The sequence below is a fragment of the Salvelinus fontinalis genome, chromosome 9, assembly GCF_029448725.1.
Source record: "Salvelinus fontinalis isolate EN_2023a chromosome 9, ASM2944872v1, whole genome shotgun sequence".
In the NCBI taxonomy this organism is placed as follows: domain Eukaryota; kingdom Metazoa; phylum Chordata; class Actinopteri; order Salmoniformes; family Salmonidae; genus Salvelinus; species Salvelinus fontinalis.
Genome location: NC_074673.1, coordinates 32,867,560 through 32,881,572, shown reverse-complemented (window position 1 = coordinate 32,881,572; position 14,013 = coordinate 32,867,560). Strand labels below are relative to the sequence as shown.

The 14,013-nt window shown below is 39.5% G+C and overlaps 1 protein-coding gene across 1 annotated transcript; it reads left to right on the top strand.

The window, feature by feature from the left end:
• Positions 1–692: 692 nt before the first annotated feature.
• On the top strand, positions 693–13,898 carry malt3 (MALT paracaspase 3). The gene is made up of 15 exons (XM_055934138.1): positions 693–799; positions 1,671–1,760; positions 1,880–2,004; positions 2,113–2,251; positions 2,385–2,560; positions 2,781–2,877; positions 3,600–3,641; positions 5,052–5,255; positions 6,881–7,058; positions 7,186–7,260; positions 7,348–7,475; positions 10,680–10,829; positions 11,693–11,847; positions 12,887–13,009; positions 13,162–13,898. Exons 2-15 carry the CDS (start codon positions 1,742–1,744, stop codon positions 13,492–13,494), a joined length of 1,944 nt encoding a protein of 647 aa, XP_055790113.1. The 5' UTR covers positions 693–799; positions 1,671–1,741; the 3' UTR covers positions 13,495–13,898.
• The last annotated feature ends 115 nt before the right edge of the window (positions 13,899–14,013 follow it).

Here is a 14,013-nt window from a genome sequence, read left to right as displayed (position 1 = left end):
ACATGTTGACAGCAGTGAGTATAGACTCATATTTCGGTGGGACACTGTGTTGGTGGCAGACTTGTTGCAAAACACTAATATGTTGTGCATCCAGAGATACTTTTTGTCAGTGCTTGGTTCTTACCCAGGGGCAGCCCCCATTTGATACTGCCTACCACTAAAGAGTTCTTCCAAAACACCCTTGAGACTGTGGGTTGTAAATTCATCCATCTGATCACATTGCTTCATTTTCCATTGCCTGCTTAGGTTACCTTTACACACTAAGCACAGAGGACTACTAGCAAAGTGAGGTATTGCATAAAATACATGAACTGTATTGCTATTTAATTCAATCACAATTTAAACTAATAAGCACAAGAGTAATTTCATAAAACCGAAATACGTTTCATATAACGTAATAAGCCTATTTATTTCAAAAGTGAGAAGGCGGGAGCATTGTTGAGCATTTTGAGAGACTTCAAAAGTGAAGTCAAAATGAATCAATCTTTTAGATGTCTGTTCTATGTTATTGTTGTCCACGTGTGACTGTTGATCTCGTTGTGGGTAATTATTTCCCTAATTGAATTGCGTTAGTATTGCATTTCATAAGATATTTTATAAAAAGGGCTCCTATACTACATCTACTACGGTAAAGGGCGGGTATCATTGTTCCGGGAAAAAAGGATGTCCTTTTATTTTTTTATTGAGATAAAGTTTTGAGGATTCTCGATTAGTTAAATTCTCGACTGTAGTTTGTTTGAGGCAGTCGAATGAATGCTCTTACAGTGTGGCATTTATATGGTGTTTGGTCGCAGTTCAGGTATGTACAAAACATTGATACAGGTAGCCTACACAATAACACTCTCTAGCCATAGAAATGTGTTGGATCACTTTTTCTATAATCATACTATTTGCGTGTTTGTTCTGATTGTTCCCCTTCGTGTTTACCAAAGACTTCTATATTTCATTTAATGTAAGAATACCTCTCACAATTACAACAATTAACATAGGCCTAGTGATTGTTTTCTATGACAATAATATATGATCAAACACTAATAATTGTATAACATATTAATGTGCCTTCTTGCTTTTCAAGAGCTGAAACAACACAGCACATTATGGGATGAGTGTGCAGACAGGAATGTGTGGTGGTGATTCACCTGAGTTTATAGGCTACTAATGTGTGCGTCAGGACATTCTTATTGGTCAAGTAGTATACCATATAACTAACAGTCACAATTTTGAGCTGTAGACTAGTAGAGGACATTGTTCAGGTCTAATTTTACAGCCATTAAACTGTAGAACTGTACAGCATATTGATAGTAGCATATAATTGTTACTACTCTGTAATAAGCAATTTTCAGGAAGATGATGATGGACAACTGTCCAGATTTGGCCGGCCAGAACAGATTGTGTTGCAAAGATGCTAGCCTATCAGTCTCTATTTCTCTGGAAATAGATGAATTGTCTTATGGTGATTGTCACATGCACAGTTGTAAAATGGGAAGTGGGGAGAAATCTGCTAGTCACACTTGCCAATGCACATTTGTTCCATTGTGTCCACAAACATAGTCATGGCACTTATCACACATCATCTCCACGTGTTCCTGTGATTTTTGGCTGCTTCTTGGATTGTGTTGGTTGATACCCAGTTTGATGCCCATATTTTGTCTTTTTTTCACATCTTACAGGCAGCACAGTGCAGGAATGACCAGAACCGACTATACTTGAGGTTTAGAAGCTCCTATTCCACACTGAAGTGATGAAAAACATGATCAGAGGTGTGAATTTCCCCAATTTATTTTGCAAATCAACTATGTTCCGTGATCTTTGATCAGTACACTGACATTATTTTTGAATAACAATTCTGTAATATAATGTTATCACTTTCCATGTTCAGACCTTGTCATTGTGCAGCATCCTGTTTCTGTGAGTGTACCACTGAACTATCAGGTGAATCTGAGTGTGAGAGCAGAGGGTACAGGTATCCTCAACTACCAGTGGTTCAAATCTGATGAAGAGGAGGTATGTGGTTGTAGAGGATTTTGTAATTATTGTCTGACACTGTATTATGTTGTCAATTCGTAGAGTAACTCAGTGTATAACCAATGAAATGGCTAATGTTTTTTTTAGGTATTTGGTGCAACCAGAGCAGATCTGACTGTCACAGCCCAGAGGTCTCAGCTCTACATTTGCCGAGTGAATGACCAGTTCTGCAACTGTGTGTTCAGTGAATGGGTCAAAGTAAAGGTCCCGGACATTGCTAAACCAGGTATATGAATCGTCTATATTAGTTACTAGTTATAAGGTAATATGTTTGCAATGCAGATGTTTAAAACTCCTTTGATCAATGCAGAGCACTATTTTGCATAGAATGTATTAATATTGCATTTTTAATTCTTTAGGTCTCCCAGTAGCCTGGCGAGGGGAGCTACATATCGCCGTACACCCTGCACCCCAGACTGTCAGACAGGGGCAGAGACTCACCCTCAGCTGCTCTGCATTTGGCATTCCCATCCCACACTACCAGTGGTACAGAAATGGACATCCTCTGTTGGGTAAAACCACTGACACATTGCAGGTAACTCCAGTGTTTAATTACTCCTGCACTGAGGTCATCGTATTTACTCTGTCTTGACATTTGATCTGGCCGAGAGCCAATAGTGCTTCAGTAGTCCTATGTAAACATTGCAATTTAGAAGAACTTGGTTAATATTTAACATAAGGTTTGTTTTCTAGAATAGTCTTATGTGCATGAGTAGAGCCAAACATTAATGGGAATGTGTTTGTGTCCCTTGTAGATACATAATGCAGAGGCAGATGATAGAGGAACATATCTCTGCTCTGTGTCCAATGTTGAAGAAGAAAGATGGACAGAGCCAGCTGATGTTGATATAGGTAAATAGAAATATGATAGAGCTCGAAGGGCATCTTTGCAAATAATTAGGAAGGAATGTTGTTGTTTGTAGGAAGTCACCCCACTGTGAATGATGTTGTAAAATTATGGAGTCTACCTTTTGTGAATGTGTATCTTTAATTATATATAGATATAGTGAATATGAAACCCAAAAGTCCTTCATAGTAGCACATGACAAAACAATAGCAACAGTTATTTGTTCAGTGGCATGAGCTTTACTATTAGCATTTTCTATTTTCCCTGATGAAGTCTATCACATAATTCACTGTAAAGTAATTCCGCACTTTTCAATGAGCTAGTGGAATAGCTGTGAATATTTCGATTTCTGCACATGTCTCCCAGTACCTTTGTACAAAACTATCAAGTGGGTCTTTCCATTCTGCTGAGGATTTAAGGTACTTTCCCTTTGTTAAAGACAGAAATGGTAGGAAGTTGTCAGGCTCTCAACAGTGGGCAGGGTTGTATAGACAACATCTAAATTACTTGAAATGAAACTAGCCTTTGGATGTAGGTTCCCCTTTTGCATTTGAATGTGTTTTCTACATTTTGACTCAACCAGTCTGAAGTATAACGGAGGCCTTTAACACACTCATATTACTTTTGATCTTGTTTGTTGTGTTTGATTGACAGATTGAAGTGTGATGTGTGAAGTTATGCACTGATTTCAACCTTTGTTTTTCTTTCTTTTTTCCATTTCGTTCAGAGCCATCTAATCAACTCAAAGTCACAGCTCCAAAACTCACAGGTATGGCTCGGTGTAAATAAAGTATTAGTGTAAATAAAGTATTTGTAATTTTTAGAATGCAGTTTGAGCATTTCCTCATTGAAGAGGGGAACTGTTGTAGCAGTATTTTCGGATATACAGTACCAATCAAAAGTTGACACACATACTACTCATTCCAGGGTTTTTCTTTATTTTACTATTTTCTACATTGTAGAATAATAGTGAAGACATCAAAACTATGAAATAACACATGGAATCATGCAGTAACAAAAAAGTGTTAAAGTTGCCACCCTTTACCTTGATGACAGCTTTGCACACTCTTGGCAGTCGCTCAACCAGCTTCATGAGGTAGTCAGCTGGAATGCATTTAATTTAACAGGTGAATTTCTTCCTCCTTAATTCGTTTGAGCCAATCAGTTGTGTTGTGACAATGTAGGGCTGGTATACAGAAGATAGCACTATTTGGTAAAATACAAAGACCATATTATGGCAAGAACAGCTCAAATAAGCAAAGAGAAATGACAGTGCATCATTACTTTAAAAGGACACCAATAATAAGAAGAGACTTGCTTGGGCCAAGAAACATGAGCAATGGACATTAGACCGGTGGAAATCTGTTGTTTGGTCTGATGAGTCCCAATTTGAGATTTTTGGTTCCAACCGCCATGTCTTTGTGAGACGCAGAGTAGGTGAACGGATGATCTCTGCATGTGTGGTTCCCACTGTGAAGCATGGAGGAGGAGGTGTGAAGGTGCTTTGCTGGTGACACTGTCAGTGACTTATTTAGAATTCAAGGCACACTTAACCAGCATGGCAACCACAGCATTCTGCAGCGATACGCCATTCTATCTGCTTTGCGCTTAGTGGGACTATCATTTCTTCTTCAACAGGACAATGACTCAACACACCTCCAGGCTGTGTAAGGGCTATTTGACCAAGACGGATAGTGATGGAGTGCTGCATCAGATGACCTGGCCTCCACAATCACCCGACCTCAACCCAATTGTGATGGTTTGGGATGAGTTGAACTGTAGAGTGAAGGAAAAGCAGCCAACAAGTGCTCAGCATATGTAGGAACTCCTTCAAGACTGTTGGAAAAGCAATCCAGGTGAAGCTGGTTGAGAGAATGCCAAGAGTATGCAAAGCTGTCATCAAGGCAAAGGGTGGCTACTTTGAAAAATCTCAAATTTGTTTAACACTTTTTTGGTTACTACATGATTTCATATGTGTTATTTCATAGTTTTGATGTGTTCACTATTATTCTACAATGTAGAAAATAGTCAAAATAAAGAAAACTCTGGAATGAGTAGGTGTGTCCAAACTTTTGACTGGTACTGCATGCAGTTTCATGTTTCTACAGTTTAATTAGCTGTTCTTGTTGTACAGTGAATTAACCCCAATTACTAATTCCACTATGGTCTTTCCGTTCAGCGACTGACAAAGTGGCCCTGCTTATTGGTAACCTCAACTACTCCCACCACCCGGACCTGATGGCCCCCACTATGGATGTCCATGAGCTGGCCAACCTGCTGCAGCAGCTGGGCTTCAGAGTGGTGTCTCTTCTGGACCTCACTAGGGAGGACATGCTGGCAGCCATTGACAAGTTCATTCTTCTGCTTGACAGGGGCGTGTATGGTGAGTTTAACACTGTACAGTATTTTGGTGGTTACATTACAATGGAAAATGTATTTTGAATTTAGTTTTTTTCAGAGACTCTAAAAAGCTAACGATGAGAGTAATACTATTCCCCATCTCAGAAAAATAGGTGTAAATGTATAAAAAAAAGTATATGTTAAGTGGAAATCAGACTTCGTAGTCTGGTTAAGTTCCCTTTGAACTTATTCTGCTATTTTCCGTTGAACTTGTTGAGGTCACAGTTCATAATTCTATGCTGCTGTTTTGAGATCTTATTAGTAGCTTGGTGTGAGTGTGGTTTAGCAGGCAGATAAGAGGTGGAAAGGAGAAGCATGGGTCTGTAGTGTTTAGTGTGAAAAGCCTTGCTATGTATAGCCGTTTCTAAAGGCCTGTGATACTTCTACTTTACAGAATTATTTAGCGCCTGTAAAGGGCTTTTAGCAACCCAGCAAACTGTCAGTTTATCTCCCTTTTATATTTTAGTCAAATAAATAAATGTTCACACTGTTATTACAGGCACTGAGCCATACACATGACATTTTATTTGGTATGTAAGCATTTTTAAGAATGTATAACTTTCTGCCTCATCTAATAGTCCACGTGTGTGTGTTGTTGGCTGTTATAGAAAACGAGGTCAGCTTAATGTGAAACTAAAAAACAATCTAAAAAGTAGCAACCTGGCTTTCTATGAGCTTTTAGGGCCTGCACAGTTTACCTGTTTCCGCTGGACATAATACCTAGAAAGCAAGCAACATAATGGCTTGTTGATTGAGGATAGGGTCAGTGTTGTGTGATATTCTACACAGTATATCTTTGATGAAATGAAACCGGCTAAAACATGGAGCCTTGTTTGACAGATGCATAAAGAGTATGAAACATGTAGCTAAACATGTAGCTACTCTACTACGTCCTACTTTCACTGCTCTGAAAACTCCTGACCTTTTTCATGTGCAGTTTCACCCTTTCTTCTTCCTTATCTCTACCTCGCTCTGAACTGGAGTATACACTGAGTGTACAAAACATTGGGAACACCTTCCTAATATTGGGTTGCACATCCTTTTGCGCTCAGAACAGCCTCAATTTGTCGGTGTATGGATTCTACAAGGTGTCGAAAGCGTTCCACAGGGATGCTGTCCGGTGTTGACTACAATTTTTCCCACAGTTGTGTCAAGTTGGTTGGCTGGATGTCCTATGGGTGGTGGACCATTCTTGATACACACGGGAAACTGTTGAGCATGAAAAACCCAGCAACGTTGCAGTTCTTGACAGACTGTATACCATGCAACTTGCACCTACTACCATACCCTGCTCAAAGGCACTTAAATATTTTTTTATTGCCCATTCACAATCCATGTCTCAAGTGATTCAAAGCTTCATCTACACTGATTGAAGTGGATTTAACAAGTGACATCGATAAGGGATCATAGCATTCACCTGGTCAGTCTATGTCATGGAGCAGGTGTTCGTAATGTTTTGTACACTCAGTGTACTCATCTTGTGCTCTGAATTTACTATTTTACACCTATGATAGACTTTTCTTTCCTGTGTTCATCTGATGAACTAACAGTGATCGATGGTAACTAACTCTAAATAGTAATTTAGTAACGTTATGCTATCCCCTACAGCCCTGTTCTACTATGCTGGTCATGGGTATGAACGTTCAGGGAGGAACTACCTGGTGGCCATAGATGCTCCACAGCCCTACCTTCCAGAGAACTGTGTCTGTGTACAGAGGGTCATGCGCATGATGCAGGAGAGACGGACTGCATTGAGTGTGGTCTTACTAGACACCTGCAGAACATGGTAGGCCTCCTGATGGACACCACATGTTACTGTTTGTTGCTCTACATCTTGTCCAACTTTTGTACAAACAGTATTATGATTGTGGAAGGACTAAAACAGGTGTTAAGTTGTATATTTGTATTTTAAGGTACAACCAAGATTGCATAGCTTCTGAAATCAGGCCCTTGGTACCCATGGGAAACACAGTGTATGGATATGCCACGTATGTATTTTTTGTGTATGTAACAACTTATTTTATGAGTGTTCATTCATGCCCGGAAATCTAAATGACCTCCTGCTGCCTTAAAAGATGTGAAGATGCAGAGGCGTATGAGGTGCAGGACGGAGGGAAAAGCACTGGGATCTTCACCAAGTACCTGAACAAGCACATTCTGCAGCCGGAGAAGGTCACTCACGTCCTGGAGCAGGTCTCTGAGGGTCAGTGTTATTGTATGATAGGCTTTGCTCTTATAGTATGACGGTGGCTTTGCTTATAGTACTTCCCTCAGTGTGTGTGACTTTGGAATTTCAGGATGGATGTTTTGACATACTGTTAACACCAATCCATGACTCATATGGGAAACCCCTGTATTTCTTTTGACCAAAAAATACTAGATATTACCCAAGAAAGACTAAATTCCCTGCTAATGAGAGCAGAATAACATTGTCTTCTTAGGTGACTCTTGGTTCTATAGCTCCTCTATATGAGATGCACAGTAATGTCTGTAAATAGGGTCAGTGTGAAAGCTTTTGTTGGATGGAGCACAGACATTTTCACATCCTAAAGGTTCAATGCAGCTGTTTTTAAGAAAATAACAAAAAATTCTTAGCAAAGTTCTATTTCTCAAGCAAGAATTTAGCTTGGACTGTCTGGGAGTGGTCTGAGTGGGGAGGGGAAAACTGAAAACGAGCTGTTATTGGAAGAGAGGTTTGGAACTCTTTATTGGTCTATTAACTCATTTACCACCTGGTGATGTAACCAGGCAGGCCAAAACTCCATCCCACCAACACAGGATGAAATTTCAGGTGGTCTTTTCAAACAGCTCTTACACTAAAAGGGCATTCTCATCATTTTCACAGTATTATTCCAACCTCAGTGTGGAAATATATATAAAACACAGGTAAATCACATTATTGACTGCACTGGGCCTTTAACGTTTCTCCATCACTAACTACTCCCACTGGTGCAGCAGGTAGCAGTGGGCTGCGCTTGGAGGGCTGCTTGTTTTATTGTTTGTTACATTCCCCAGCATGAAATCAAAGTGTCACTCAAAGGGGGAACTAACAAAGAGTTGCTGACCAACAACCAAAACAGATGGGTTTTATGAGGGGTTCTGAAAGACACTCATGGGGGTGTCCACTGAAAGTTGACTAGCAACAACAACTGGAACCTAAAAGACACCCACCATGAGCGCACAATAAACTTAAATAAACTTAAATAAACTTAAACCAAACTTAAAGACAGGAATCAAACCAGAAAGGTGGCGCAAAACAAAATCAGACAAAGGAACGCTTTTCTATATCCACACCAACTTAAGGTGTTGACCCTCCACATCTCACAAGACAATTGGAGCACTGGGCCAGCCACTCTTGAATAGCACCTGGGCCAGCGCAGGTGAAACACCTTCCCACTAACGAAACGGAAACCAGAACAGGTGTAACACATACTGAGTAACGAGGTGACACCACTCAGCGCCCCCTACGTGCTAACGATCTATACGTGCTAAAGTCCAACCTCAAAACATAATTGGAAAAAACAAAACCTTAAATAAAATAACATTTTATTGGTCACATACACATGTTTAGCAGATGTTATTGCGGGTGTAGCGAAATGCTTGAAAACCTGCAACATGTTTGATGGGTCTCTCTGGTAACATGACTTTGTGGGACAGAGCTACATTAGCATGTGACCGCATTCTCTGGAAATTTACACTGTTGGTCGGAGCACAGCAGGAAACCTGAGAGCAGTAGAGTTAAAGACAGCTGCTCTGGTGTGTGTGTGTACCCCCCTACACTGCTCTCCTGTGGTTAATCAGCTCCAGCTCCAGTGATCCTGCATAACTTAACACAGCCCATCCAAGGAGGTGGTGGTAAAGTACTGCTTTGGTTGACTGATGATTTGCCAGTGGCTGTAACGGTCGGATCTTGGCACAGAAGCTCACGGCTTACATGATAGATATATTTACTGCACCGTTACTCACTGGGACATTGTGAAAACAAACGTGACTCAATACATTTTATTTCAGGTTTACAGCTACATTTCTGAAAGTGTAATCATGAATGAATCGTGAATAATGATGAGTTAGAACGTTACAGAGAAATAAATATCATACCCCCAAAATTGCTAACCTCCCCTGTTATTGGTAATGGTGAGTTTTGGGGGCGTGATCTTTGTGCATCTGTAACTTTCATTCATTCATGGATATCAGTAATCATGGTAGCATCCACATTAATATAGAAGTGTTGAGAAGCATATTCTATTCATATTTACAATAAAAGTGACTCCACAATAAAAGTGACTCCAATATATTATTTACCATTAATTTCTATTGGGCACAACATAATCCAAAACACAACCAAAACAACCTGTAAATGCAGCCAACAAGTTTGTGGAGTCACAAGCTTGAGGTAGTCAATGCATGCTAGGAATATATAACCAAATACTAAACGTTTGACTTAATTTAATATTCTAAGTGAATTTGTTCAAATACTTATGGGGGGACTAGATACATAAAGTGCATTAATTTCTACACGGTAAAACAGATATGTATGAAAATACCCTTGAATAAAAGGTGACGTTTTGTACTGCAGGGATCATCAACTAGATTCTGCCGTGTGGCCGATTTGTCTCTTGAGCTCATGGTCGGGGGAACGGAACATAATTACAAATCATTTGTAGACTGCAAATTGACCTCAAGAAGCCCAAACAGATATAATATTTGACTAAAACATAATAATTTCAAACATTGCTTAAATTTGTGTATGATCTCGTCTCTCTGTTATGCGTGGGAATACTTTGTCTAACTGTTGCATTTATCAGAATCGTATTTTAGACCTTATAACAACCGTTGCTAATTCATGTCTAGGAAATAATATTCACTGAAGTGACAGATCATGAGACCATGTTCCCAGAACCTCATTTGAAGAATTATGATCTATGTCCGTCTTCGAGTTATTTATTAATGGAAAAATAGTTGATGATGAACTGCTGTTCACTCAACTCTAATGGAAACATGGCGAAGACAGCTTGCTTAAAATATGTACTAAAGCCATATCCTCTGCAAGGCTAAGAGTAAGCCTGTATCCAGGGCCCTGAATAGGGTTTCAGTGTATCAGTTGTCCCTTTTCAGTTGTCCCCGTATGCCCTCATTGTAAATAATATTTTTTTCTTAGCTGACTTGCCGAGTTAAATAAAGGTTACATTTAAAATGTAAAAAATGTCACATCTGACCCACAATGCCTTACACATGCCTGTCATCCAAACATTTCACTCTTATTATCCACATGTTTAAAATTTCAGAGCCTTTACATCAGTCAAATAGTATTATTATTTTCATTTCAGTCCTACTATTGAACCTTCCTTAAGAACAGCTGTTACCTTGGCAGCATAGGCTAACCTTTAACATTTACCCTGTTCCTCAGATCTAGGCAGAGACCCTCTGGTCACAGGGAAGCAGGCGGTGGAGATCAAACACACGCTGAAGGAGCCTCGCTCCCTAACAGATCCGGTCAGGACCACCGGCCACACTGGGGAGCTACGTCTGAGAGATGCCTGCTGGAGACAAGCCAACGGTAAGTTTTTACACCACAATATCCGCAATCCAGACCCTTTTTCACAATAAATGGTAATCGAAAGACACTATTGATAAATTATTGTGTGTATGTCAAGTGCTGTTCTTATTTTAGATGCATTAGCAATGGTATGGTGTGTGATTTTCTATGAAATACTGTAATGTAATTTTCTTGCCCTAAACTAGTCTTATCAAGAAAGAGGAATAGCAATATGTTCCCTCCTCCCTACACCCCCTCCAGTTCTGCATGTGATATGGATGTGGCTGTTAAAAACAGTGTGGTTTAGCATGAGTCATGACCATCACACCACCATTCAATAATTGACAGTTTATTTGTATTGATAACAGACAGGGAACTTATTTGTATATTTAAAGTCAACTATAAGCTTATTTCACTCACAGTATATCAGTTGTATGCATAACAGAAGGGAATATACTTTTGTTGTCCCCCTGTCACCTAGGAACTTTCTTATCGTGTATTATTTATTCAAATAGAATGTTGTCATCACTGAAGTTCTTGAAAATCTCTATGTATATTTTGGCCTCAGATTTTAAAGAACAAACTCCTACTGTAACCTTTTTCAAGGACAAGGTGACATCTGATAAAATAAACTTTTTCATTTAACATGCCTGGCCAATTCTCTTATCTAGTCTGTCTCCTAGAGATAAAATCAAATCAAATAAAAATGTATTAGTCACATGTGCCGAATACAACAGTGAAATGCTTACTTACAAGCCCCTAACCGACAGTGCAGTTTCAAAAAAATACGGATAAGAATAAGAGATAGCATCCTATGTCAGATGCATTCTGACATAGGATTTGTATCTTAAAACTGTCTTTCCATGTGATATCATCCCACACAGAGCTACCACGTCAGAAGCTGCTTATTTTCCCCTGTGGAGTTGAGGTGGAGGTCAGCTTTTCAGCCTTGTTCTCTAACGTCATGGTTGCCTTCGGCACAGTGAAAACCACTGGCCCCAGGACCCAGGACTGCACTGTTACTCTGAGGAGCACACCTGTGAGTCACCTCTTCACGCTTACTTGTTGATACCTGCCACATTATGTAAAGGGCAGGGTGTGGTGAACAAACACTAGTAAGAATTTTGACTTAGTTGCGTAACTTCACATGACACTGCAGATAATTATTTGATTGAAAGGGCTTTATAACTCCTTGTGAGACCCTATAAATGTATGCATAATTGTATTCATCTGTAGGCTACACTCACAACAAAACTGAAAACAGAAGGTTAAGAAAATATGTTTGGGAGAAGGTTCTAAGAGTTGGTTCTGCAAATGGTGTCTGAACTATTTCAGTTTATGGTCACAGCTCTCAAGGCTAAAATTGTCTATAGATATTTATCTGAACTTGACATGGCATAACGCTTTGTAATTTTGAACGTTTATTGCTCATAGAACAACGTTTTATATGGAGAGAACATGCAGGTACAAAGGTTGTCAAGAGTGCAGAATCATCCCCTCCCCACTCTAGGGTATATCTTATGCACAGAACACTTATTGGCATAGTTATGTTATAGTTATGCGGCGTATGCCCTCTTGGCTTTCACAAGAGCATTACACAGTCATTGAATGTTTCCCATTTACAAGAATGTTGTGCCCATATATAGAGTTCCTAGCTGTAATAAATGGCCGAAGTGAGAAACAAGAGCAGAAAATTGGTGCACAACCGCTTATCAAGTGTTTGCTTCTGTGGCGTGATAACTCCTTAGAGCATACTGACACCTAGTGGTTCAATGCATTATTTTCCCCGTACACTAAACCAATATACCATGTATGTGTAACCTTTATTTAACTAGGCAAGTCAGTTAAGAACAAGTTCTTACTTACAATGACAGCCTACCGGGGAACAGTGGGTTAACTGCCTTGTTCAGGGGCAGAATTATAGATTTTTACCTTGTCAGCTCAGGGATTCAATCCAGCAACCTTTCAGTTACTGGCCCACACTAGGCTACCTGCCACCCCATGTATAATAATAATAAGTGGGTGTGATAGGTTTTGTTGTAGTTGCCTGATGTATTTTATTCCAAACCTCTGTCTAGGCAATGGAGGATATCTTCTCTAGTCCTGGCAGATCAGGTGAAATGGACTCTCTCTTGCTAAACAACTTGGTTGCTGAAAACCCTGACTGTAGCCTCAGACTTTGTGGCCTTCAAAAGCTCCAGGTATGCTTACTTTCTGCGTCCTCATATTTACAATAAAAAGTAAGCAATAATATGGTAGAAAGGTTTACATTTTGCGATCTATCATTTATTCAATGGTTAACTAAAAGTGTGAATAAAAATCTATATTCTGTTTTTTTATCTCTGTTCCAAAGGGATCCTTAGTGATAAAGGTGGACCTACACTATACCCACACGGGCAGCAAGCTGCGGCTGCAAGAGAGCAAACAGCTAGACATAGGAAAGCCTTTGGTAGCATCCTGTGATCAGTACAGGGGAGAGCAAGCTTTGGTGACCCAGAGACAAGAAGGTGCCCCTTCCCAGAGTATGGGCCAAGTTTCACACAGCAAGCAGCCTCCACGTCAAACACTGGCCCAGCCAGGTCGCCCCTTCACCAGGAAGGCAGAGTGTGCTGCCAAAGTCCCTACTGCAAGGAGCAACGAACCAGAGGAGAATGATGAGACAGAGCCTCAAGACTTTACCTTCTGATTTCCGCTCTCCACGTCTTTGGAAAATGGATAGTTTAGTAGTAGTAGTGACTAGTGTAGTCGATAGGATATTTGCTGTTTAGGCTTAAAGCAATGCACATAATTAAATCAGCATGATACATTCTATTTCTCTGGTTAGGCTACATTTCATCAGTTTAATGATGGTTATGAGGTGTGTGTGTGTCAGTGTGTATATACATGTGTAATGTGAGTTTGAGGAGAATATCTCCTGGATTATGTTCCTCTCTTAAAGCACTATTCGGTTCTTAGTTCTCAGCATGATACTCAAGCAATATTTATTTTTAAATGATCACAGTATGAAAAAGCTGACTTTTAATAACAATAATAATACACATTCCAGCTCTTATGTACCTGTATGCAACTATTAAAATTAATGAAATACCATTTTTATTACTGTATTATTCAAGATTAATTTATGATTAACACAATTTGTGGTTTTATATTTTAACTACTTTAATATATTTATTTATTTATAGACTATGTTATCCGTATTAACAAC